Source organism: Chiloscyllium plagiosum, chromosome 11, assembly GCF_004010195.1.
Source record: "Chiloscyllium plagiosum isolate BGI_BamShark_2017 chromosome 11, ASM401019v2, whole genome shotgun sequence".
NCBI classification, from domain to species: Eukaryota; Metazoa; Chordata; class Chondrichthyes; order Orectolobiformes; family Hemiscylliidae; genus Chiloscyllium; species Chiloscyllium plagiosum.
The window spans coordinates 67,375,400-67,402,427 of record NC_057720.1 but is presented as its reverse complement, the minus strand read 5'-3'; the positions used below and the strand labels follow the sequence as shown (position 1 = coordinate 67,402,427).

The window sequence follows — 27,028 nt, the reverse complement described above, 5'->3', positions numbered from 1 at the left end:
AAACTTAGTTCCCTTAGCGTCTGCACTTGTGAGACACTGTGTGGTTCCTCTAATTTTAGAGTTGTGATGTGTGAGGCGGTTGATTCTGTCATGATCAGGGTGGTTTTTGCCTGGGAAGCAGGAACTGGGCGGCTCTGAGGGGAGGGAGCAGGTTGAGCTCCTCCCAGGCCTTTGGGAAAACCCTGAGGGGGAAGCGGAGCGGGGACAGAGAGGCCGGAGTCGCGATGCTGGAGCTGGTACCGGACCGAGAGTTTCTCTACAAGGATGGGAGGGACGGACTCTCCATCCGCCGGCGCTGGAAGCTGCTGGCCGGCCTTTTCTTCGCCTTGCTGGTCGCTGCTTACCTCGCCCTGGTGGGATACTTCGCCGTTTATAGGAACTTCTTCCCAGGTAAGAGCCTGACCTGCTGTGCTTTTCCAGCATCTGCAGTACCCACCTCCGCCTGAGAGGGAGAGACGGTGTAACCCCTTCCCCCAGAGTTCTGAGAGGGAGTCATATGGCTCACGGCACAGGGATCAATGCTGCCACATCTGGCACTGTAACCCAGCGTGTCCGAGCTGTCAGCTCTCCGCACAAAATAAACACACAGGCTGAGTGCCCCTTTCACAGAAACCTTCACTGTCTCACATCTGCACTGACACATCCACAAACTTACTGTGCCACTCACAGACCGTCACACACACAGAAACAGACCGGATCATAAAAACAATGAGGTATCCATCCAGTCTGCCTCATACATACACTGTCGCACACTGTCTCTCACTGCCAGCAACCTATCACTCTCAAACACTTACATGTTTGGATCATGCGAAGAGCTGTCAGGACATATAGACATAGGCATCTTCTATATATATATATCTACTGTATACATACACTGTAAATGATCCAGAAGTACTCATGTTGCATTTATTATGATTGCTGGGTGTCCTTGTTAAACATGTTTTATAAATTAAACATTTACAACATGCTTTATTTTCTCAAAGATAATATAGAGGGTGTTTTTCAGTTTAGCTGCGGCTCTGTTGCTGTCCTGTCTCTGAGTCAGAAGGTTATAGGATGAGTCCCATTTCAGGACCTTAACACAGGAATCAACATTGACACTCTATTGAGAAGTTTCCTCAACCAGTATCATAAAAACAAATTATTCTGGATTTAACATGTTGCTGCATGTAGGAACTTGCTGTGCATACATTATCTGTTGCATTGATTGTATTACAATAATTATTGCAAATGAAAGCTTTTCTTTATATAAATATTTGCTGGAAGAGGCTGCTGAGATGGTTCTGTGGATTTGTAGCTAATTACAATTTACTGACATTAATATTCATTCCAGAGATGGGCTGGAACAATTACAAAATAATTAACAAACTGAAGCCGTCAGCTCTCTCCTAGCTCTTGTGTTGAGGTTTAGTTCTACATGCAGAAGGCATTCAGTAATATTCACCCATATGGTGGTTTTCTGTTTTCATGCTTGAATTGTAAGTGTTGATAGTTATTCAACTGTGAAAGCCGTCACATTGTATTTGAATCTGGTCTGACCCCATCATGAACACATTCTAACAGAGACTTGCTGGATTGTAACTGGGAGTGAGAGACTTGTCCATTTTTACTGAGTTTCTGGCCCAATAACAAATATGGAATCTTTACACTGTGATTAATAAAACTAACTCGAACAGATGGGCATCTTTTGACTCTTTTACTCATTATTACACTCTCTTTTGAAGGATTTCTAATTAATTTCCAACTTGTCCTTAACCCATTGTCTCTGGTACCTTCTTCACTCCCTTTGTAACATACTGCAGCATTGTCCACAAGTTAGTATCAGTTCCAGCAAAACAGCTGGAACTGAGCTCAAGTCTCTGAATCCAGTGCATGGCAAACTCCAGCAGTATGCATTGAATCTGGCTTATGTAGCCCAAGAGTCCTGGGACCCACTGGAATTGTATCTGTGAGATAAAGAGCCTGTGTGACAACTCAAGATGGCACTCTGATTCCAACAGCATCTCAGGTGTAAACATGTGTGCACTAAAATAGTGGAGATATTCAGTTGAAGTGGAAAATATCAGATGAGTGTAACACTGTGGTTTCAGTAACAAAAATAGGAATAGCTGGAATAAATCAGCGATTCAGCCACAACATCTATGAAGTGAACCCTTCATTAACGGCATTGGTGCAGGATTTATTTCTGAATCATTTACTTCCTCTTTTCTCCACAGTTGTTTTGTTCGCCTTGCTCAATTTTTTCAACACTGATCTCTCTGACCTATACTTCTGCTTTTTTATCCCTGTGATAACATGTCCCATAATCGTTCAAACCACAATAGAAAAATGTGATTGCTCAGATATCCTAGAATCAATTAAAACAAAACGGACAACAGTGCATATTCAAAATGAACAACACTAATTCTGGGAATATAAGACTAGATATTATTCTTCAGTTGTATAGAGGTTTGGTCAGGCCCCATTTGGAGCATTTCTCTCAGTTTAGGAACTATGCCTCAGGAAGGATATATCGAATTTGGAGGGAGATTCACCAAAATAGGGTCTGGAAAATTAAATTATGCAGATTGTATGAATTGGGGATGTATTCCTTGAAATTTAGAATGTTACAGAATAATTTAGTTTGCATGTTCAAATCATAAAGTGACTTGATGAGGTTAAATTGAAGATTTGCATGAATGTAGCACTTTTCATGACCACAAGATCTTGCAAAGTATTTTATAGCCACTGAAGTACTTTTGAAGTGTAATTATTCTTATAATGTAGGAAACGTAACAGCTAATTTGTGCACAACAAGCTCCTACAAATAGCAATGTTTTAATTTGTGTTGCCAATCAATATTGGACAACTTTTGGCCAGGACACCAGAGATACCATCCCTGCATGTTATGCAATATAGGGTAAAATGTTTACATCTTCCACATCCTTTGGCAGGGGATGAAAAAGAAGGGGGCAACCATCAGGAACGAAATCAGAAGCCACAGTTTGTTCCAAAACAGTGACAACTGAACTATTTTCTTCAAAAGGCTGTGGATGCGAGGATATTGTAGGTTTCAGTGCTGAGATAGACGGGGCTGTATTGGATAAGGCTACCAGGATCAATGATGTTGGGGTGCAAATCGATCATGATTTAACAGAATGGTGGGATAGGCTCACAGGTCCGAATAGCTACTCCTTCCCCTCCATTCTCGCTGCATTTTATGAAGCAGATTCTCACAGCAATGTGCTGCTATCACTGTGCACTTTGCTGGAAGTCTCAGATAGAGACTATCACATAGGCTTTGTGCAAAAATGTAACCTTTTTGATCCATAGAATGAACATATAGCCAAATTCTAATATAATCACCCCCCAGATCCAATCCCATTGCTAAAAAATTAGGTTTAGTTGTGATGCTGGCAGTGTTTGAGCAATGCACTGACAATGCCTTTTCAAATTCACTTATAAAGAGCGCACTCACATGTCCTCCCATCCACAGTCTTTTGGGTTGCAGATTCCTATGGAATCATAGATCCACGAGAAGCAGCACATTCACTGAGAACTTGGAGGAGAATTGATGGGGGAGGGGGTGGGCAAGTTCAGCACCATGCACATCGAGTAGGCAATGTCATTCCTCACGTTGACTCAGCAATATTTCAGTATATTAAAGATGGTGAGAAAGTTCAAAGCTGTGATAGTAATATGATGTAGATACACTAGAGGAAATTCCAGTCTGTAGTTGTTTGTTGAGGTATTCTGTAAAATAGCCAAATGTTAAATAATTGATAATATTCTATCATATCCAATTATTGTATTATCATCAAAACATACAGCACAAAAGAAGGTAATTTAGACCATTGTGTCTGGTTAATCTCTCTCCCCTACTCTTTCCCATAGCTCAAATTCATTTTGATAAAGTCCAGTGAGTGACCCATGAATAGAATATTAGGAACTGATGTCATTTCCGTCTTTATGTTCACATTCAAGCTTTAAATTGTTCCCTGTTTAACATTTTTTACATCAAATTAAATTGCTTAACTTCAATCTACAGATTCAACCAAGCCAATCAACATCAGAATTAAAACTTCAATTATTAAATTAGAATTAAAAATTAAAACTCAGTATTAAATGAAGTGCAATACCTGTGAGACATTAACAATTACACACGTGCATTTACGTAGAATCTTTATCATTATAACTATTGTCAGGACTGTAATCAAGTCAGATTTGACACCAAGCCACATAGGATGATATTAGGATAGGCTTGGTCCAAGAGAGAAGTTGAAAGCGGCAGCTTAGAGAAAGAGAGCTGAAGATTAGTGAAAGAATTCCTGAGTTTAGGAGCAAAGTTCAGTCAATTGTTTAGTGAAGAAAATTGGGATATACAAATTGCCAGAATTGAAGAAGCACAGAAATCTGAAAGGGTTGTAGAGTTTTAGGAGGCTGCAGAGTTTGGGAAAAGTGAGGAGGGATTTGAAAACAAGGATGAGAATTTCAAACAGGAAGCAGACACTAATCTGTATTACTGCCATTACTTCATTTCCCGACAACTGCAGGATATGGTCTACGCCACTGTAGGCTTAACTATTAGTGATTACAGTAGAGATAAATTGAGTCTTAATAATAATTTACAGAATTTAGTCTGTCATAGATATAACCTAATTGTAAACTTCAAGATAGATTGTCATTTTATATTCATGTTATTGTAGGGATTATGTGAGTTTTAAGTTCAAAGTCTACATTCAGTGTATTATTAGTAAGCCTTAGTTTTAAGACATTGTCAATTGTAAACATAAATACACATATCCTGTTTTTAAGTAGCAAACTGATCGTACATTCAGACACTGCTGCTCAGTGACACTTTCAGGGACTATTGAGTGATATATCAGTGACAAACTGCTGTCACATCAGTTTTCTTCAACATTCATTCTTCTTGACGTAGTTAAAGTGACACTTACTTTAAGGTATTCAAATGACTGTGCACAGTGATTTCTTTACTTTAAACTTAAGCTACAAGCATTTGATGTTCTCAGTGTTTATAGATATTTATTAATCACCCTGCTAAGAAATGTTAATACACACCTCTGAAGCAGGTGGGACTTGAACCCATACCTCTGGTCCAGAGGTAGGGCGACTAACACTGTACCACAGAGCCCTATATCAATATTTATATATTTAACAGGTGCTGCACAATGAGCACCCAGAATCTGACATAAAAACCTTAAAATTCCATGAAGGAAAATTCCCATTTCAGTCAAATAATCAATTAAAGGCCATATTGGTTACGTAAAACTTTTCTAATCACCCAGTGTGGATCAGATTGGGCAGGGTTGGTCTGGAATCCTTGTTTAGTTGGTGGTGGTGGTCACAGCACTGTGGGTCAGACCTGTCTTTAGGTAGAGGACTAAAGAATAAGAAGACCTTTTCTAATGTGTTGTTCAATACATAATCAGAAGTCACACGACACCAGTTTATAGTCCAACAGGTTTATTTGAAATCACAAGCCTTTGGAGCGCAGCCCCTTTGTCAGGTGTAGTGAGAGAGAAGAACACACAGACACAGAACTTATAGGCAGAGGGATCAAGGGCAGAGAGATCAAAAGATTATACAGCTGGTGTGAGTGGAGTGTCAGATAATAAATCACTGTGGGTGACCAAGAGTATTAGTCAGCGTGAGTAAAGTCAAGAGTGTGGTGCAGGAAAAGCACAGCAGGTCAGGCAGCATCCGAAGAGCAGGAAAATCGATGTTTTGGGCAAAAATGCTTCATCAGGATTCCCAAAACATCGATTTTCCTGCTCCTTGGATGCTTCCTGACCTGCTGTGCTTTTCCAGTACCACACGCTTGACTCTAATCTCCAGCATCTACAGTACTCACACTAGGTGAAAGTGAGTAAAGTGTCAATAGCTGAATAACTAGCGAAGGGATGACCTATAACCTGACTAAATGAAGCAGAGAGATAATTAAAGAAAATTAAAAATAAAGTGGTGCTGGAGACAAACTAAATGACTGGAATAACATAGTAGGTATAAGAGTCGCATGCCTAGGGTCAAACCAAAGTAATAAGTAATCCAACACTGTACAAGTTAATTAAGGTAGAGAGATCATAACAAGTTATCAAGGTGACCATGTAAAAACAGGACAGTGAGGAAGATTTTACAGATACAGAACAGTATGGTGGGGTCACATATAGCGTGACATGAACCCAAGATCTTCATGGTCATAAAACTTGGCTATCAGTTTCTGCTTGAGCTGAAAATGTGTTGCTGGAAAAGCACAGCAGGTCAGGCAGCATCCTATCAGTTTCTGCTTGGTGATTCTGCATTGTTGTGCATCTCAAAGGCCACTTTGGAGGACATTTACCTGAAGATTGGAGGATGAATGTCCTTGACTGGTGAAGTGTTCCCTGACTGGGAGGGAACATCCCTGTGTGGTGATTGTTGCGCAGTGTCCATTCATCCATTGTTGTAGCGTATGCTTGGTCTTGCCAATATACGATGCCTTGGGGCATCCTTTCCTGCAGCGTATGAGGTAGACAATATTGGCCGAGTCACATGAGTATCTGCTGTGTTGGCAGTATCTAAATCAATGATCTGACATGTCTTGCAGAGGTTGCTGTGGTAGGGTTGTGTGGGGTTGTGGTTGATATTGTCCTGAAGGCTGGGTAGCTTGCTGTGAACAATGATCTGTTTAAGGTTTGGTGGTTGTTTGAAGGCAAGAAGTGGGCACGTAGGGATGATCTTGGCAAGATGATCATTGTCATCGATGACATGTTGAAGGCTGCAAAGAACATGCTATAGTCTCTCACTCCATTTTTAATCATTTAATTGGACTATAGAACACCCCTTCACTTGTGACACTTTACTCACACTGTCTGACACTCTTGGTCACCTACAGAGACTAATTATTTGACACTCCACTCACACCAATTGTACGATCTTTTGATCTCTCTGCCTATAAACTCTGTGTCGGTGTGCTGTTCTCTATCACTACCCCTGACAGACGGGCTGCGCTCTGAAAGCTTGTGATTTCAAATAAACCTGTTGGACTATAACCTAGTGTCATGTGACTTCTGACTTTGTCCACCCCAGTCCAACACTGGCACCTCCACATCATGCTCAATACACGAGCAATGCTATGAAAATGTCCCGCTGTAGGAAACTTTGCAAGTTAGTGTGTTCTGCAGGGAATGGGTATCACAACGAGTGAAGAATGTCATCAATGACAGAGCTGTTTGAATCATACATTTTAAAGACTTAAGAGCACATGGGCCAAAAAAGAACAATCTCCTTGCCGTGATCTGCATTACAGCTGCCTTAACGGAACCATCGTTTCAAACTCTTCCTGCCCAACTGAACTGATGTCATCCTATCTTGTCTCAATTATTTCTCCCCTCGTCCAGTCTTTCCCCATCTACCTCTGTGACTGTACTGATGCCCTCTGTCACTTGGAAATTTTCCAATATTTTGGTCCTAACCATCTCCTCTTCAGCATGGCTGTCCAGCCACTATCCACCTCCATCCTCCACCATGTTAGTCTGAGGGCAGATTGGGTGACCACCTCACAAAACAGTCCCTTCAGTCTGTAAGCTTCCAGCTACCCGCCTTGTATGTCAGTCCTGTTGCATCGATCCAATGAAGAGCAATGTAAGATTGATAGACAGCACCTCATCATTGCTTTAGAACTTTATGGTCTTCCAGACTCAACCCTGAGTTCGAACATTTCAGACCAATTCGTTTTAGTTTTTCTTTCAGTCAGTAGGCGCATATTTGGTTTCTTTGTTTCTTTTCTCCCACCATCACCATTCCCTTTGGCACTGAAAGACCAACTCCTCCGCCATTTATTTGCCCTGTCTTCCTTCCTATCACAGACTTTCCTCTGCCCTTGTCCCACCCATACCTTGCGCAAAACCACGAACATGTTGCAGATCTATGAAGAATCATTGACCTGAAGCATTGATTCAGTTTCCTTTCCACAGGTGCAGAGTATTTCCATCTATTTTCCATTTTACTTTAAAAATGAAGAGTCGTCTGTTTCATTTCATTTGACTAATTTAGTAAACCACCATCTTTTCTGTGTATTAAAGCTGCTTGAGAGAGTGAATTCCCTTTTTCACTATAGCTATAGGATTTGGAACATGAAACTCTCATTGCCTAGATAAGAAATTACTGGACAGGTCATTAATCTAAGTTACTTTCTTCAGAGGTGAAAGCTTGTTCCATTGATGTGTGAATGTGTTGTTCTCATGTCTGCCTAGCCACAGCCTTTGCTGTGCAATTGAAAGGATTGATATTTGGCACTATTTTCCCACAATTGTCCAAAACTACCTAGAAATGTAATAATCCTGGCTTAAAGCTGCCTGTATATAATGGATAAAAAACTGAATCTAACCATGTTAAAACATTATGAGCTTTAAAATAAATCAATTGGAGCAACGGGATCCATTTTGCCTCAGGAAATCTGGTGAAAAAGTTTGTAATTGATCAATTTTACTTTTGCCCAGTAGTGGATTGCTCAGGCCTAAGTTCATGTTTGAGAGTTCTTTGCCCAGTGAGTTCCTGATGCTGGTGTTTACACTGCTGCTGATAATCCTTCAACATTATGAGTCCAAACAATCGGGACACAAAATACATCTATAAAAACACATTAGGACTACACAGTGTGCATGGGAAAGAAATCCAGAAATTGTCATGTGTTATTGTTATTTGTTAGCCCCTTTCCTGCTTTCAGTACTCTTTACTGAGATAATTTCCTTCATAGAGTGAGAGTCATAGAGATGGACAGCACGGAAACAGAACCTTCACTCCAACTCGTCCATGCTGAGCAGATATCCTAAAGTAATCTAGTCCCATTTGTGAGCACTTTGGTCCATAATCATCTAAACTCATCCTATTCATATACCCATCATGCCTATTCATATGCCTTTTAGATGTTGTTATTGTACCAGCCTCTGGCAGCTCATTTCATACACACTACCCGCTGTGTGAAGAAGTTGCCCCTTGGGTCCCTTTAAGATCTTTCCCTCTCTCGCCCTAAACCTATGCCCTCTAGTTTTTGACTCCACCACCCCAGGGACAAGACCCTGTCTATTTACCCTATCCATCCCCCTCATGATTTTATAAACCTCTGTAGGATCACCCCTCAGCCTCTGATGCTCCAGGGAAAACACCTCCAGCCTATTCAGCCTCTGACTATAGCTTTAACCTTCCAATCTTGGCAACATCCTTGAAAATCATTTCTTAACATTTTCATGTTTCACAACTTCCTTCCTATAGGAGGGAGATGAGAATTGCACACAATATTCCAAAAGTGGCCTAACCAATGTCCGCAGCATGAACTCCCAACTCCTAATCTCACTAATCTGACCAATAAAGGAAAGCATACCAAATGCCGCCTTCACTATGCTATCTACCTACATCTCCACTTTCAAGGAACCATGAACCTGCACTCCAAGGTCTCTTTATTGAGCAACTCTCCACAGGACCTTACTATTAAGTGTATAAGTCTTGCCCTAATTTGCCTTTCCAAAATACAGCACCTTACATTTATCTAAATTAAACTCCGCCTGCCACTCCTCGGAAGATCTGCACAATTTGCCGCTTTTGCACTGTCTGGACTCCATGTCAAAAACTGATAAGATGTAGATTTCAAAACGAACCTTGTCTACAGGTTGAGCCAATAAAGGATGCTATCAGTGTGTAGAAATTGTTTATAGATGGCAATGTGAAATGATCCTGCAGAATTGGAGGCTGCATGCCTTTTAATCAGATAGCTGTGACCAAACGTTGCAATTCAAAACCTCTCCCTGTATCATCTTATTTTATGTTGCACTCAGACTCAGTCACGCAGCTCCATAATTGCTTGTAATTATCTTCATTACAGACACCACAGAGCTCTGAGAACCGACAGTGCCTTTTACTGATGAATTCTCTGAAGCACTAGAAACGTTAATGATAATGTTGGATGATTTACAGATTTGGGCAGAGTGTTGTTGATTGAGACACTCCCTATTTGAATGTCACCTCAATTACTCACTGCAGACATTATTTTGCATTCATCAAGATCTGGCTTTTCCCCCAACACACCCGTCTCCCCAGACAAGTTACCACCAACACCCCCCCCCCCGCCCTTTTAATTCTTCGTTGCTTCTGACAATGGTGAATGATCTATGGGAATGGGTCTGGGTGGTTGGTGTGGGGAGCTACTGTGGGGTGGGAATTGGTGAAAAATCCAGCATTACTGGTTGTCCCGTCCTCCAATTGAAAGTTATTCCACTCACTTTGGCTTTGAGTGCAGGCTGGTTGTTCAACAATGGAGGGCATCATGGCAGAACCTCATGATTTGCTTACCCAGTGTGTGAACACAGATACTGTCCAGCAAAGATTATAATATGATGGCTTCAGCTAGATTTAGTGAAGTTAAATGCTAGGAGTGTCAGATAACCCAGCACAGACCATAAAGATCACACCCGAGATTTCACTGGTCTCTGTAATCCACAAATATGTTTATCCGCTGAACATAGGCTGTTGCTTTTAAGTTTGCAGTTGACATTGAATTGTGTGGTTTCTACTGTGCTTATTTTTTCCAACTAATTGCATGGCAAAGGAGCCAGTGGGCAGAAGTCCCCAGACCCTTCTTATGTTTCTGGTCACAGTGTCTCTGATTCATTTGTCTACTTTGAGCTTCTCCCAGATCAGATCCGGAAGCCGAGAAGTCTGAAACCGAACTTTTCAAGCTCTAATGTCTTTGTGAGTTATATGAACTTGCACATTGGTGATCTGGGGGCCACACATAAACTTTTGAGCCATTGAAACTCTTGTGAAGTGTGGTCACTGTTTAATATAGGAAGTGAAGCAGTCTATTTACACTCAGCAAGCTCTCACGAAAGACAATGATGATAAACAGCTAAGTTATTTTAGTAATGCTAATTGAGGAATAAATATTGGACAGAACTCTGGAGAACGCCTTTTCTCTTTTAAATTTGTAGGGATACACATACATGCTTAAATCCAGAGCTTAGTGGAGCATGTTAACATAGCATAAGGGAACATTGGGTGTGTACAAAATGCTGGGAAACATCCTGCTGCTTGTGCAGCTAGGACCACATTAACAGCAGGGCTTTGGTTGCATGTTTAGATTGAGTCACGAAGAACAAACACCAATTAATAGTGAGTGGTATGGTTCTGTAGCTCTCATTAATAAGCTTGGCTGACTTGTCAATTATCAGTTCACACGATGGGACATGTTGGAATTAGAATGATAAGATAATAAGGGCAGGTTGAGTGGGGAGGGTGTTAGCTGAATACCACTGCAATTTTAGAATATTTTGGCATACGCTTGATTCCCAAATCTGTTTCACTTGCATCGTACCAATCAATCAGATTTGACTGTGATTGATATAGGAAAAATAAATCCAGTCACTTGCATTTACACTTTGTATGTCACAATGCAATAAAATACTAAAAGTGTGTGAACCAAAAGGGTGAGAAGAACAACTTAATTAAAGTGATGACGACAAGTAAAATCTAAATAATATTCTTATTTGCAACTTCAGCCAAGGACTTTGATGTAGGTGGATCATTCAGTCCAGGTGGGGACCTACTGGAGTACTTACTTCAACAGGGAATGATTGACAGGAAGGATGGGCTGCTGGTTACATGGCACCATGCTGCAAATAGCAAGAGTGAAATGGAGGTGGCTTTGAAAGGTAAGTGCACAGAACAGCTGTTCTTCACAAATACATTCCTCTCTCTCTGCCCTTCCAATGTGCAGAGTATTCCTGGACAATTTTATCACTTGGATTTGTATCGATTCTCCGAAGTTGTAAGTAATCAAGAAGGGAGAAGTTGAGCTGGTTTATCTTTCCTCTTGTCAGGTTGGCTCAGTTGATAGCACTCCTGTCTCTGCGTTAGAAAATTGTACGCTCGAGCCTGCTCCATGACTTAGGCTTATGATATGAACCTATCAGAGCACTGTGGAGCACTTGCTGTTAAAACAGTCTTATCGATTAGATTTGATGAATGTGAAGTGCACTGAGTCTCCAATGAGTGAGGTCTTCATTTCTGGTGTGAATGGAATAGCCTGCCACAGGAATAACACCACCTCTTTAATCTCCATATATTGCACTTGAGACCATGTGGGATGCCCACCATTTTTCTGTCTGCTCCCAAGGACATCACATCCCACACAAACATTTTTTAGGCTGAAATTATTGTTTTAATTAAGGCATATTGCACAGAAGCAGCAAAATGCAGCAAGACAACCAAAATGAAGAAAGACTCAAACATTTACTCCCAAGTCAAACAACTAATCAAGCCTGGATTGGAAGCAGTTCAGAGAATTTTTTCTAGACTGATATCTGAAATGGGTAGGTTGTCTTGTGAGCAGAGGTTAGACAAGTGAGAGGTCTGTATTAGCTGGAGTTTAGAAGAGAAAGAAATGACTCGGTTGAATCTTATAAAGTCCTGAGGGATCTTGAATGGGGAAGATGTGGAGAGGATGTTTCCTGTTATGGATGAGTCTAGAACTAGGGGTCACTGCTTAAAAATCAGGGGTTGCCTGTGCTTGTTTTAAAACAGAGATTAAGTTTAAAAAAATTCTCTGAGTGGTCATCAGTTTTTGGAACTCTCTCCCTAAATGAAATGGGGGAAGCAGAGTCCTGGAATATTTTTAAGGCAGAGGTAGATAGGTTCTTGATAATTAAGATGTTAAACGTTGTCAAGGGTAGGCAAGAATGTGGAGTTGAAGCTACAATCAAATCAGTCATGGCCTAATCAAATCGCAAATTAGCTCAAGGGGCTGAGTGGCATACTCTTATTCCTGATTCGTAACCAATCAAGTTCAAAACCCCAGAGTGCATTCTGTGTATTATTTGATGAATGGCTGTTTACACTTCATTCCTGGCCTCCTGTCTATGAATTTCCAAACCATTTAAAATGAGATTAACATCTGAGACATCTTAGATTAACATCTAAACCACTTGCTTATCTATAGATGAAAGCTCCATCTGCTGTAACTGGAATCTGAACATTTGTCTCTATCTTGTAGCTCAGTAACACCAATTGGTTCTAAAATATATCTACCCGAAGTATATTAAAGCACACATAAAAAATGTGATGCAAACATTTTCCCCTGTTTAATGCAGGGTGAAACCTCTGCATTCATCACAGGCTGAGAATGGACAATTTTGTAAGCTGGCTATTGGGAATAAAAGTCTGAACTGAAACTGTCCAAAACTATCCATGGACTTAAGGGAAAGATCAAGTCATATTAGAAGCTTAATGTCAAAGGATCACCAGGTTAAACAGAAGCTGTATCCATTGATATTTTTAATCAACCTATTATGACACACCTCTGGAGCATTTAGGACTTAAACCGGGCCTCTGGCTCAGAGTAGAAACACATTACTATAACCACATGACCCTTAGCCTGTATCCATAATGTCCACATGGAACAATTTAAGCTGTCTCACTGTTATTAGTTTGCTGCAGTGAGTTCCCTTACAGAATGCAGGCGTAAGCCTAATGCTATGCACCCTGCGAAATAGAGAGAGAATTTGTTGGAAACAAAACACCCAAGAACTGTGGAGATTTTCTTGCTTTTATAAGTTCAGCTGAAAGGCTACCTAAATGACCAGTATTCATGTCAATGATGTTCTGAGACTGTAGCTACCTCTTCTGCGGAACAAGGAGGAAAACATTCCCGTTGTTGAAGATGACAGACCTGTTGGATAAGTATTTTAACCAAAATAAACCGTATGGACCATTGGGCTCGGGTTCAACAACCCGAATGTGTTAAGGTACCTGTTTATAGGTGGATCAACAAGTAGGATTACTGCATAATATCTCAGAATTTCTGTGTAGAAATTCCTCTTCAGACAAAAGAACTTCTGGCAGGACAGACATGATTAGAGATGAGATTCTGCAGGCTGTCAACTGAAGAAGGGCTTATGCCCGAAACGTCGATTCTCCTGTTCCCTGGATGCTGCCTGACCTGCTGCGCTTTTCCAGCAACACATCTCCGGCTCTGTCAACTAAACATAACAAAGCCAGCACTCTGTGGCACAGTATGTTAAATTGGTCAACTGGGCAGTGAAATGTGTCCAGAAACAAGCTCAGAGAGAGGGGCTTCCTTCATGCATGTCTCAATTGACCCGCCCCCCCCCTCCAATCTAGCAGCAAGTCAGTGTCCATAAAGATTTCAGTGAATTGTACCAATCTGCTTTGGCCTAGTTTGAACAACGAGTGGAGAAAGCCATAAAGAAAGCATGAGGCATGTTTTCACAGCCTGATTATTGTGAATGTGTGTTCCCAGGCAGTGCAATGGTATTGGAAGCAGATGTCAATATTGAAGGACTCAACACTCAAAACGAGACTGGTACCCCCATCATGGCTCACCCACCCAGTATCTACAGTGACAATACCTTGCAGGAATGGCTGGATGCAGTCATCAGATCCAAGAAAGGTAATAGTTACCTGATCAAAAACTCATTCTGAACAATAGATCTTTCTCCTTTCCAAACCTAACTACTGCTGAAGCCGTTAGCAATTTATTACCGCTGGATTTAAATGTTCTCACTCGTACCTGGCTGACCTCCCTAGTTCTTCAGGTCATTCAAAATTCTACTGTCCATGTTCTAACTCATATAAGATCTCAAGTATCTGTCTTCCCTGCACTTGCTGACCTGCCCTGGTTCCTGCTACAACAGTGCCTCCATTTAAAAATTTTCATTTTTGTTTTCAAATCCATCAATGCCATCAGCTTCTCTATCTCCTCCTCCAGCATTCTCAATTTTAATCACTTAGCCTCCTTTCAGTTGCCTAGACCCTAAATTCTGGAGTGATCTCCCCTACGCTGCTGCAAATCTCCAACTCTCTTTCCTTCTTGAAGATACTCCTGAAAACCCACCATTATGATCAAGATCTTATTCATTGGTCTAATCTCTCCTTATGTGATTTGATATCAAATTTTTCTTGATAACACTTGGTTTACTTTATTACATTAACAAATGCAATTTGTCTTTATATTAATACCTGGTATGTTCAACCTTTTAAAAAACATGTTTTATACCTTCTTCTGGATGAGTAAAATAAACCTGTTACTTGGAGGGAGAAAAATAATCCGAAGAGATGTGTGTTATCTTTGCCACAATAAAATCAATAGCTTAATAAATAGTGCCAACACCAGCTGTTTTTGTAAAGTTTGATAAGAAAATGCCCCTATAATAATCTCATACTGTTATATCTGAATACTACTCATGTTGGTGAAGTGGTCGTTAGGGTATGCCAAAGGGTAACAGACTGATAAAGAGTCGATGCCACAGTAAAATTGATTTGTGCCCAAAACTGGTGCCAACTCAATCCTGTGTGCCACTGGTGCTCAAGGGATTCTCTCTGTGCCCACCCTCCTGCTTGCTGTTTCTGTCAGTGCCCAATCCCTGTTTCTTCGCCCCACCTTTCATTGCTTCTGTCCCTCTCACTGCCATGTTCCTTGATGCCAGGGATGGTGAGCAGTGAGCGAGAGTGTCGGTCACTGGGAGGGAGCCAGAGAGAGGATATGGGCAGAATGGACACATACTGAGAGAGGACAATGAATAGATTGTGACTCCAGCATTCAATATCATTGAATACACTTGTAAATTCCTCAGTTTATTCTCCTGTTCTTTTCTAAAGGCATCTTGCTCATGTCTGGTGAGTCATAGAATCCCTACAGTATGGAAACAGGTCATTTGGCCCAACAAGTCCACACTGACCTCCCGAAGAGTAACCCATCCAGACCCATTCCACTACCCTAATACTCTCCATTTGCCCCTGACTAATGCAACTAATTTGCACATCCCTGAACAGGACGGGCAATTTAGCATGGCCAATCCACCAAACCGGCAGGTCTTTGGATTGAGGGAGAAAACCAGAGCACCTAGAAGAAACACACGCAGACACAGGGAGAATATGCAAACTCTACACTGCTCCATAAGTGTGCCTCCCAACTCAATATTTCCACTCTGCAGTCTTTGAGATACGAGGAAAGCATCACTAAATCTTTCTTTATTAGTCAATTCCACATACTTACTTGGTTACAATTTGCATCTATTCCATGACTCTTTACCATGTGTTGTGTATCTCTTTTATATTGTATGGTGAATACTGACAGCTGCCCTGACTTCAACAGTACTGCTACCTAATGAGAGGAGGTGCTATTGCAGCTCAGGGAGCAAGGGGATCCTCAGAAGATCTCTTTCCAAAGGCCTGTTGTGCTCGTAGTGTCTCCACTGATGGTTCTAATGACTGTTCGTGGCTGGATTGTAATTGCAACAGTGGGAAATCTAATGACCACCATTCATTCACCATTCACAGTGTGAACAGTATATTTTCTAGATGTAGTTGGAATGAATGCTACTCTTCCATGTAGTCTAGCACAGCAGTGCAGGGCACACAGCTAATCTATATGAACCTCTCACAACATCGGGGAAAATCTTTGTTCTGAAGTGAAGATTGTAACAATGGTTTTCAGACACTGGCTTGTAGTGGTGGCTGTGCATGGACCCTCTTATGGTGCATTACAGATCAGACCCACCAGAATATTGAATATGTGAGGTGCTCTAGAGATAGACACCATGGGGGCAGGACAGGGTTTCATGGTATTATCATAGGGTCTGAAAATGTAAAACAAATGTATTTTTCTCCCAGGTATCAAGCTGGATTTTAAAAGCATCGATGTGGTGAACCCTTCCCTGGATATCCTGGTAAAGAAATATAATGAAATTCATTTCAACCGGCCAGTCTGGCTAAATGCTGACATTCTGATTGGCCCAAATGTCCCAGGATTTATGCAACCTGTCAATGCGTCCAGGTAATGTTAATCCCAGTGCTGAAAATTATCAAAATACGAGCACAATAATTTTAATTTCACATCCAACATGGGTCTTTTCTCTGTTATATCCTGTTGGAATACTGTACCTTGCTGAGAAACCACACAGGAACCAACTGAATTTTCTTTTTTGCATGTAAATCTTTCCACTTGTAGATGTGACAAATTGGAGTTGCATGTTTTGACATTTGACACTCTTCTGATTGTTGCTTGCTAGTATCATGTCTGTGTTGTGAACTCATATTGTGAGAGTGCTATTAACAGACTCTGCGTGCCAGGGAGCACCAGGCTAGAATTGACTGGATTTCCATTTGTGGGTATATCCTGCCTGTACGGCACATAATGAACAATGAACTGACATCTTGTATGTACTATAATGGGTTCAGCATTAAAACTGAATGGTCACGTTTTCTGTAAATACTTACTGTCAGTACTGGTGGAGCATAGAAAGTGTGACATGGATCTATAGCCCAGCATGAATCATCACATCTCTTGAGAAAAAAAAGATTATTTTTAATTCCCTCTCTTTATCCCTCCTGATGAAGTTCCTCCTTGCACTGCTCTGAACATGTTCTTCCAAGACCCAGTGCATCACTTAAATAATTTAAGGGCAATCCTTTAGCTTTAACTTTCCGCTTGGCAGACATTGAACTATTTCTGGCTACTCTCTCTGTCTTGTTAAAGTAACATTGAAAGAAAAATAATTTGTGCTGAAATTTCTGAAATCTTTTCTCATCAGATCTTTCAGTTGCTGAATAACAATTACATAATGTAAGCACAACTGCAGTCCTGTCTCACACCACCACCTTCTGTTTTCAGACACACAACGTCTGGCTGCCTAGCCACAGCAGCCCCAGGAGAAACATAGAGAGAGTCATTGCACTGATATAGAGGCACCATCTTTTGATCTGATGCCCACAGCCACCAGCTCAGGAGATGCCACAGCTCTTGCCATGATGGCAAGTTTTGGTTTGGATTATCACATGGTGAGCCAGCACACGTAATGTGTAAAAGGATGCTCATGACGTAGCTTGCAGGGCCATTGATTTTTGATGAGGTGAATAGCCACTTTCAGGCAGATTGTCCATAATATTGGGGCAATCCCAGAGCTTTGCTTGACAAGGGCTGGATTTTGAAGGTCTGTTTCAGATCTCTGTCTCATGACAGTTGCGCTCATATAATCATGAAACTGTTGCAGGTTGTGATTAAGCTGCTTGGACATCCAAATCTTTGGAGCATAATCCCCAGAGTATTGTGATTTTATCTATAAAATGATTTGGCCATGTCAATGAATATTTGTGGGTGTGGTTCTTGATGTTTTTCTTGGATTTATCTGATAAGAAAGATCATATGAGAGGTTTATTTGAAAAGTCTAAAGCCACACTGTGTCTCTAGAAGGATTTCCTTAACAACAGACATTAAGCTAATTGGGGGATGGTCCCTGTTGTGCACAGAGGAAATAGCTTGATCATTTCCACAGCATGATTGATAGCCTTTCTTGAAGGTAGTTACAATTTTTAGATCCCTGAAGTTGAGGAGAAATTTGTTTTCCTCTCAAATATACAATTTTACAAGAGGTTCTGCCTGTCCTTAAATGTTGCCAAAATAAAACCCACACCAACCCAGATCTTTGTGGGCGGCACGGTGGCACAGTGGTCAGCACTGCTGCCTCACAGTGCCAGAGACCCGGGTTCAATTCCCGCCTCAGGCAACTGACTGTGTGGAGTTTGCACATTCTCCCCTTGTCTGCGTGGGTTTCCTCCGGGTGCTCCGGTTTCCTCCCACAGTCCAAAGATGTGCAGGTCAGGTGAATTGGCCATGCTAAATTGCCCATAGTGTTAGGTGTAGGGGTATGGGTGGGTTGCGCTTCGGCAGGTCGGTGTAGACTTGTTGGGCTGAAGGGTCTGTTTCCACACTGTAAGTAATCTAAGATCTGGTCAACTAAATATTCCACCTTGCGTACATGGCGGAGGAGAGATGCTGGAATATGATGAGCGTTTCACTATGAAAGGACATAGCTAACGAGGTAAGTCGGGGACAGCATAAAAGCAAAAGCATACAATGTGATGAAGATTAGTGGGAAGCTAGAGGATTGGAAAGTATTTAAAAATCAGCAGAAATACAACTAAAAAAGAAATATGTGGGGAGAAAATGAGATATGAGAGGAAGCTAGCTAGTAATACCAAAGAAGATTGCAAGAGTTTTTTTTTAGATATCTAAAAGGTAAGAGAGGGGCAAGAGTGGACCTTGGACTGAACTGAATCAGTACTTTGCATCAGTCATCATGGTGGAAGACACCAGCAGCAGACCAGAACTTCAAGAGAGTGATGGGGCAGAGGAGAGAGGGGCAGACCATCACTAAGGAGGCAGTGCTGGGGCAGCTGAAAGGTCTGAAGGTGGATAAATCAGCTGTACCAGATGGATTGCACCCCAAGATTGACTACACCCCAAGATTCCTGAAGAAGGGCTCATGCCCGAAATGTCGATTCTCCTGCTCCTTGGATGCTGCCTGACCTGCTGCGCTTTTTCAGCAACACATTTTCAGCTCTGATCTCCAGCGTCTGCAGTCCTCACTTTCCCCTACACCCTCAGATTCCAAAGGAGATAGTGGAGGCACTGGTGGTGACATTTCAGGAATCACTGGAGTCAAGGGGGTTCGCAGAGGGCTGGTACATGACACTGTAACATTCCTGTTTAAGAAGAGAGAGAGTGAGGCAGAAGACAGGAAATTATGAGTCAATTAGCCTGACCTTGATTGTTCATAAGATTTTAGAGTCCATTATTAAGGATGAGATTTCAGAGTACTTGGAAATGCATCAGGTTAAAATAGGCTGAATCAGCATGGCTTCGTCAAGAGGAGGTCATACCTGACAAATCTGTTAGAATTCTTTGAGAGATAATCAGCAAGTTAGACAAAGGAGAGCCAATGGACCTGATCTATTTGGATTTCAAGAAGGCCTTTGATAAGGCGCTGCACAGGAGGCTGCTAAACAAGATAACAGCCAATGGTGATGGGGGCAAAGTATAATGGAGCAGCCAAATGGCCTAATTCTGCTCTTTTTTTTGGTTTTACCTGGGCAGCCACCTCTCTCAGATGTCACGATAGATAAAGTAGTTGTTGTTTGCCACACTCCTGTACTGCCATGAGATCTGGGCTATGTATCAGTAGCACCAGGAACACTAAGGAAGTTCCAGAAGCAATGCCTCTGGCACATCCTCCATACACAATGGGTGGACCATTAAAGAAATACAAGGGTCCTTCTTGAAGCTAATCGTCAAAGGTTTTTATAAAACACGTGTAAAATCAACCTTGATGGACACCATGACAAGATTGTTGTAAAGTGTTTTCCCCACAGAGTCCTGTTTTCTCAACTCTCAAATGGCCAATCTCACCCAGAGACACTGGGAACTTTCCTTGGAGCATGGCAGCATTACCTTTAATGACAGTAAGGGGCTTACTACCAGTCACTCAAAATGGTGACAACATGTCCAGCAAATTGCATTATGTTTCAACTTCAAAACGTCTGAATGAGGAGGCAGGATAGTGGAAGAGAAGGGATGAATTCTGAACTCCAGATTCTCTCCCTCATTAAACCTGCTCAGTCACATGAAGACTTGTGGCAGAAACTTACAACCCTGAAGTCGCACAATAAAATGCACATCTCAACCCCAACAAAATCAGGCAGGTCTTTACTGTTCCATTAGAATTGATAGTGACTCAATTTTATACTTCAAATATACACAAAGTAGGACAAGCATACATTTGTCCTAGTGATTCTACAGAATGCTAATCCCTGTCCGATATCTTTATAGCTTTCTGATTTAAAGAAAACAATTTGGGTCTTAGAATAGAAATTACAGACTGGAGATGATTGAAAGGGTTTGGAAGATATCCACATAGAATAATTAATCCTAGGATGAAGGATAATCAGACAGTTAATAAAGATGTTTGGATCATAATCAATGAATGGATTTTGATCCAAGGATTTTGTCACTTTACTGAACTAAATAATTCAACAATAATAGGTGTCTTTGAGTATGAATCACAGACTCAGTCGCCTGAGGCGGGAACTGAACCCGTGTCTCTGGCGCTGTGAAGCAGCAGTGCTAACCACTGTGCCACCGTGCCGCCCTGATCTACAGAATGCTAATCCCTGTCCAATATATTTATAGCTTTCTGATTTAAAGAAAACAATCTGGGTCTTAGAATAGAAATTACAGACTGGAGATGATTGAAAGGGTTTGGAAGATATCCACATAGAATAATTAATCCTAGGATGAAGGATAATCAGACAGTTAATAAAGATTAGATTACTTTACAGTGTGGAAACAGGCCCTTCGGCCCAACAAGTCCACACCGACCCGCCGAAGCGCAAACCACCCATACCCCTACATTTACCCCTTACCTAACACTACGGACAATTTAGCATGGCCAATTCACCTGACCTGCACATCTTTGGAACTGTGGGAGGAAACCGGAGCACCCGGAGGAAACCCACGCAGACACGGGGAGAATGTGCAAACTCCACACAGTCAGTCGCCTGAGGCGGGAACTGAACCCGGGTCTCTGGCGCTGTGAGGCAGCAGTGCTAACCACTGTGCCACCGTGCCGCCCACGTTTGGATCATAATCAATGAATGGATTTTGATCCAAGGATTTTGTCACTTTACTGAACTAAATAATTCAACAATAATAGGTGTCTTTGAGTATGAATCACAGACTGCATTTAACCTACAATAAACTGGGAAAATAACGTTTTTAGGTGTAGAAGCAGGGCTTTTTCCTGAAACGCCGATTTTCCTGCTCCTCGGTTGCTGCCTGACCTGCTGTGCTTTTCCAGCACCACTCTCATCTTGCATCGACCTTGTGGCTGAGTAATAGCTTGGATCACTGATTAGGAGCTACGTGTGTTTTAAACAGTATTTTCATGTTTCATATCGCTCCTCCTTTTGAACTATAATCTCTGATGATCCTAATCCTGCTCCTAGTGACACCTCCAAAAGAGATATTGCTACGTATCAATATTAATGAAACTACGTAATATTTTGCCTGCTGTTTGCTGACAAAGGAATTAGATCTTCAGTCTAATCTAATCAAAGGAATTAGATCTTCACCTCTTCGGTCCTCCGATTTGTACCTACACAAGAAGTCTAACAAATTCCAGCAAGTGGCTCACCTTCTGATTCTCCCAAATGTGCCAAAGTCAGTAAGGTATATGCCTGTCATGTGATTGAATAGTCTCCACTTGTCTGGGGATGGGTTTAAACAGAACAGTGTTCTACAAACTCGTCAGTATTTGGGGTTAAAAAAATTGATCAATATTAACATTTCTTTATAACCTCTGGATTAAACTCCTGACAGCACAGTGTGGGAGCACTTGGACCACATGAACTGAAAGAATTGATATAGAAGGCTCACCACCTTCAAGAGATACTCAGGTTGAGCAGTAGGTATTAGTCTTATGAGTAATTTTTGTAGCTCAAGATTGAATTCAAGAAACATCCAAAGACTGACTGTTGGTTTACTAGTATTTTGGAGCTCCATAACTAATATGGAGGACTTGCAGAGAAGCAGGAGCTCACTGTGAGAACGACTATATATTAAACTGATATTTAATATTGAGTTCTTGCTAAATGATGTCTGGTTATGTTCTGATTCATGAAATGTTTCCTGCAGGTTCCTGAGTCTTATTCAGAAAAAGTTCCCAAATGTCATCCTCTCCCCAAGCTGGATGTCTCTGTACTTACCGGTGATTGCAACTAAACCCTACACTCGAAAGATGGTAGAGGAAATGTACAATTTGGTAAAGGGTTTACCACAACGTGTCACATTCCCTGTCCGAGCTGTGTTGTTGAAGCGAGCTTGGCCACATTTCAGTTGGCTACTCAGTCAGTCACCAAGGTAACTGCAAAGGAATATCAACTAATAAAGCTATTATGTTTATTTTTGCTGGATTTATTGATGCTGATTCATTCCAATTTGTGCCCATGTCTGTGTCTCAGATCACCTTTTTTATGCTGATACTGTTAAAATAAATTCAGTTATCCCAGTGTAAAAACTTAAAGATCCTTGAAAAATAAGTTTTAATCATCATTTTCTAAGTGTATTGGGGTGGGGAGGGAATGGATAAGTTTTTGAAGTCAGACAGTCAGATTTAGCAGTATAAACATCAGGATGCAGCTAAGGGAGGATGCTTTCCAAATTAAAATGGAGCCAATATCAAAAGAGATTTAGATATGATCAAAAATAACTCAAAGTCAAACCAATCTGCATTATCAGAAGAAGGTCTCAAATATCTCTTCTGCTGGGCAAGGTCAGGAAAATAACTAGCTCCCAGCCCTTTCCTACTGTATGTGGTTGGTCGATATTGTATAAGAAATGTGCCCTGGGTTATCTCTTCCTCCAAGTGGCACGTCTGATGTGCTGGGCTGCATACCATCCTTGTCCACAGTCCTCTCTAAATTACAGGCATATTTCCAATTGATGTGATGTATAGATTAGCAAATGATGAGGTGGTGACAAAGCTAAGTAAGACATGAAGGGTGAGGTTAAGTTTAGTTCTGTCGTCTGCTATCTTGGCAGCTGGTAATGGCATGATGATGAGACACATGTGAGAGTTCCCGGGCGTATATGTTTACTTTGTAATTAAATATGATTAGCATTGTTACTCATTGCAGTGTTAATCACAGGCTCCCTATCTCATGAATGCACAGTTCTGAAACAAGACTGAATGGATCGTTTATTGTTTAGTTTGCCTTAGATAAACAAAATACAGCATAATTTATTTTGAAACTTTAAATACAATTGCATTCAGAAGAAGATAAAAGTCACAAAGAATGCTATTAGTTTGTTGCTGATAAAAATGTTTCCTTCCTCTCTGAACAAACTTTAGTTCAACATTGTTTCGTTCAAATAATCTCAGTTATTTTATTTTATAAAGTTCCCATCTAGTTACGCTATTTACATTGGTTAACTGGAATTATTAACAATTTGTTTTTATGTTTAAAAAAACTGAATATTGGAAATAGATTATAAGGTGGTAATCTGCAGGACATTGAAGAATGACCTCTGAACTTTCTTCAGAAACCAGTGGAACCCAAGGGTAACAGGGCGACAATGATCCCAGGACCTGAGTTTTGAATGTGTTTGTTATATGGATGTTAGATGCTCTGGATCATGTATGGGCTACATGCAAAAATCAAAAGAGTAGTTCGTATTGGCAGTGATGGAAGTGTTTGATCTTTACCCTCTCTGAGTGAGAAGTTGACCAGATTTGTTTTACGGAAGAGCCTTACAGATATGTGAGAGAGAGAGAGATCACCATTACTCTGGGCCAAACTTACTTTAGATTCCAGAGGTAAAGTGGTAGCATGGTCCAATAACTGTCACTCTCAAGATTGACTTGCAGCATCCAGTAGAGAGCTTTTTAGCCTGTGTTTTTATGTCGTTTTGACCTCCTGTTTGGCTGACTGAATTCTTGCTGCATTATGGTTCCAGATACCCTTCAGCATTTTTTCCTATCATCTGTTCCTAATCTGTCAGTTATTTAGCCCAGCTTAGTATTGCAGACAAGTTGAATGCAACTGCCTGGTCAACAGGACAGACATTACAATCGGATACTCAAGAGAATGATCAGGAAAGGGAAGCCTGGGCAGACTTTATTCACTTCCATCCCTCACAGTGGAGCAACCAGACCAATTGCAGTCACTAGTGGCTGTAGGGCATTTATCCCAAGACCCTTTAATCCCACACCATGTAGTTCAATGGTAAGTGGTGTACGTGTTTTATAAACTATCAAAACCACCCAGGCAAGGAAGGGGTATGTATCCACTATTCATATCCTACTTTGAAAAGGAGAGGTATTTATCTACCAGAGTCAATCTACTGTCGAAGAAGAGGTAAATATCCACACGTGTGTTTTCTAATCTGGGAAGGATATATCACTGTAGTTACTGAAAAGAAAAATAAAGACTTGCAACTATATAATGCCTTTCACAACTACTGAATGTCTCAAAGCGTTTTACATTGAAGGGTGTAGTTTTCCTAAAGTGGTCAATGATGTAATGTATGAAACACTAACTAATTTGCGTGCAACACACTCCCATAAACAGCAATGTAACAATGACCTGAAAGTCTGTTTTTGTGATGTTGACTGAAGGATAGACATTGGCTGAGAGAAACTCTTCTTCCGTACAGTGATCTTTAAATGAATCTTTTACGTTCCCCTGTGGGAGCAGATGGGCTTTGGTTTGACAGTGCAGCACATCCTCAAACTCGGAAGGTGCTGTAATCTTCTGGAGTCACTATCAAGCTTGAGAGGACTATAAATGCACTGAAGTTGCTTACTCATCCCCACCTCCCCGCCACCATCTATGTACCCATGAGAATAAACCCCTATCCCAGATCAGCAAGGCCAAATATACATTTGAGATTAGAACTAGAAGTATAATGTAGAAAATGCAACTGGACAATTGCATATCCATGTGATTGGCATGCATACAGTTCATGAAGCTCTCAGTCCTCAGGCCGTTCATGTGAAATGGCACTTGTGCAGGGTTAGAGCAAATAACTGATGGCCTAGGAACTGTAACCTTTGTACGAGTAAGTATCACCAGGAGATGAGGGAAGAAAATTGGCAATATTTCTTATTGTAGATTGAAGAGTTTAATGATATTTTCAAGCAGACTGCCTATTGAATTTGTAATGGTTGTTTCTGTGTCTTTGTAGGTACAGCCTTACTCTATGGCAAGGATCAATTGATCCTATAACTGTGGAAGATCTTTTATTCTTCAGAGACAATACCAACTTTGAGCAAATCTATTATGACATTTATGAACCTGTTTTGTCAGATTTCAAACAAATTGCATGTATGTATTGGAGTTTCTTTTCATTAGTTCTCCTATTTCATTCTCTTACTGCACTGCACACTTGGCCAGGGGGTGAAAGTAGGACACAGCTTTGTTATGAGGGGTTCAGCATTGCCTATGTTATCTGATTGATGAAATGTATCTGTGAGCACAGGCTGCAAAGAATCAGCTCCCAGGGTGAGGTTGCCCAGATTCTGCTCATGGATTTCCCATTGGTTCAAACAGGCAGCTCACCATCAACTTCTCAAGGGCAATGAGGGATGGCCAATAAACGCTGGCCCAGCCATGTTCCACCGGTGAATATAAGAAATTCCAGGAGTTTGGTCTTTTTCTGTAGCACAGTGCTTTGGAACTCAATCTACTGCATCTTCACTATTTTCTCACTGTGTTTACTGCCAGAGTACTCCTGTGTGTAAATATTAAATTAATGAGTAATAACCATACATTGGGCAGTCCCAGGTCAAGTGTAGTATTTAAATGCCAACCAACGTTTCTAAATACATTTTCCAGGCAACCTATTGCCTGGAAATTTACCTTCACCTATATAGCACCAGTATCACATCCCAACCTGCAAACAACATCCCCAAAAGCCCTTGTCACCTTTACAATCATCACATTGACTTCCCCGAGTGAAATTGCTGCAAATTGGTTTAATTGGCTCAGACTTTGCAGTTAGTGGTCAATGAACAGTGTCAGCCACTCATGTCAACTACACCTGACCACATTGTTGCTGTGAGCTATTGTGCTATATCTTGTGGTGCTTAGGAAGCCAAATTGGCAGTGTTCTCTACCATGTCATTTGGGACCTGTGTGAACAGAACAAGCAACTGTACACTCTTCAAACAGCCAACCTGTAGAATTCTTACTGAGTCATTCAGAGGTTGAACCAGCAACTGTAAGTTAAATAGTGACTTCAATGTGAAATCTGGTAGATAAAGTAAAATACAGAAAGGGGAAGAAAAGTGTGATTAAAAGAGGTAAAATATACAATGAACAGGTTAAAAAAATGAACACATTTCTTTTGGAAAAACAATAATCAGCTGTTAAAATATCAAAAAATGAAACTCTGTATTTGTTAGCATTATGCTTGAGTATCAGAGCAGCAGTGAAGATTTTCCTGAATTTCAATGCTGAATCTGTCTCCTCAAAACATTAGGAAGAGCTCAAACAGCAACAGAATTTCAAGTTCAACCACTCATGTGCAGTCTATGGAAGCTGCTGGTGATTTATTCTTCAATAAAAAGAAAGCTCATATTATTGCCATTCTTTTTACTGGGAAAAAACAATGACTGCAGATGCTGGAAACCAGATTCTGGATTAG

General features: G+C 41.0%; 1 protein-coding gene across 2 annotated transcripts in view; it reads left to right on the top strand.

The window, feature by feature from the left end:
* Window positions 1-27,028, top strand: part of fam151a (family with sequence similarity 151 member A) — a 34,060-nt gene continuing 7,032 nt past the window's right edge. Inside the window, exons 1-6 of one of the 2 annotated variants that reach the window (XM_043699651.1) lie at window positions 4-390; window positions 11,529-11,681; window positions 14,288-14,437; window positions 16,660-16,822; window positions 22,517-22,741; window positions 25,568-25,707. In XM_043699651.1, coding sequence (XP_043555586.1) covers window positions 225-390; window positions 11,529-11,681; window positions 14,288-14,437; window positions 16,660-16,822; window positions 22,517-22,741; window positions 25,568-25,707 — 997 coding nt within the window. In that variant the 5' untranslated portion in view covers window positions 4-224. Of the gene's footprint in view, window positions 391-11,528; window positions 11,682-14,287; window positions 14,438-16,659; window positions 16,823-22,516; window positions 22,742-25,567; window positions 25,708-27,028 lie in introns of both variants that reach the window. The other variant, XM_043699652.1, reaches the window with a different exon arrangement.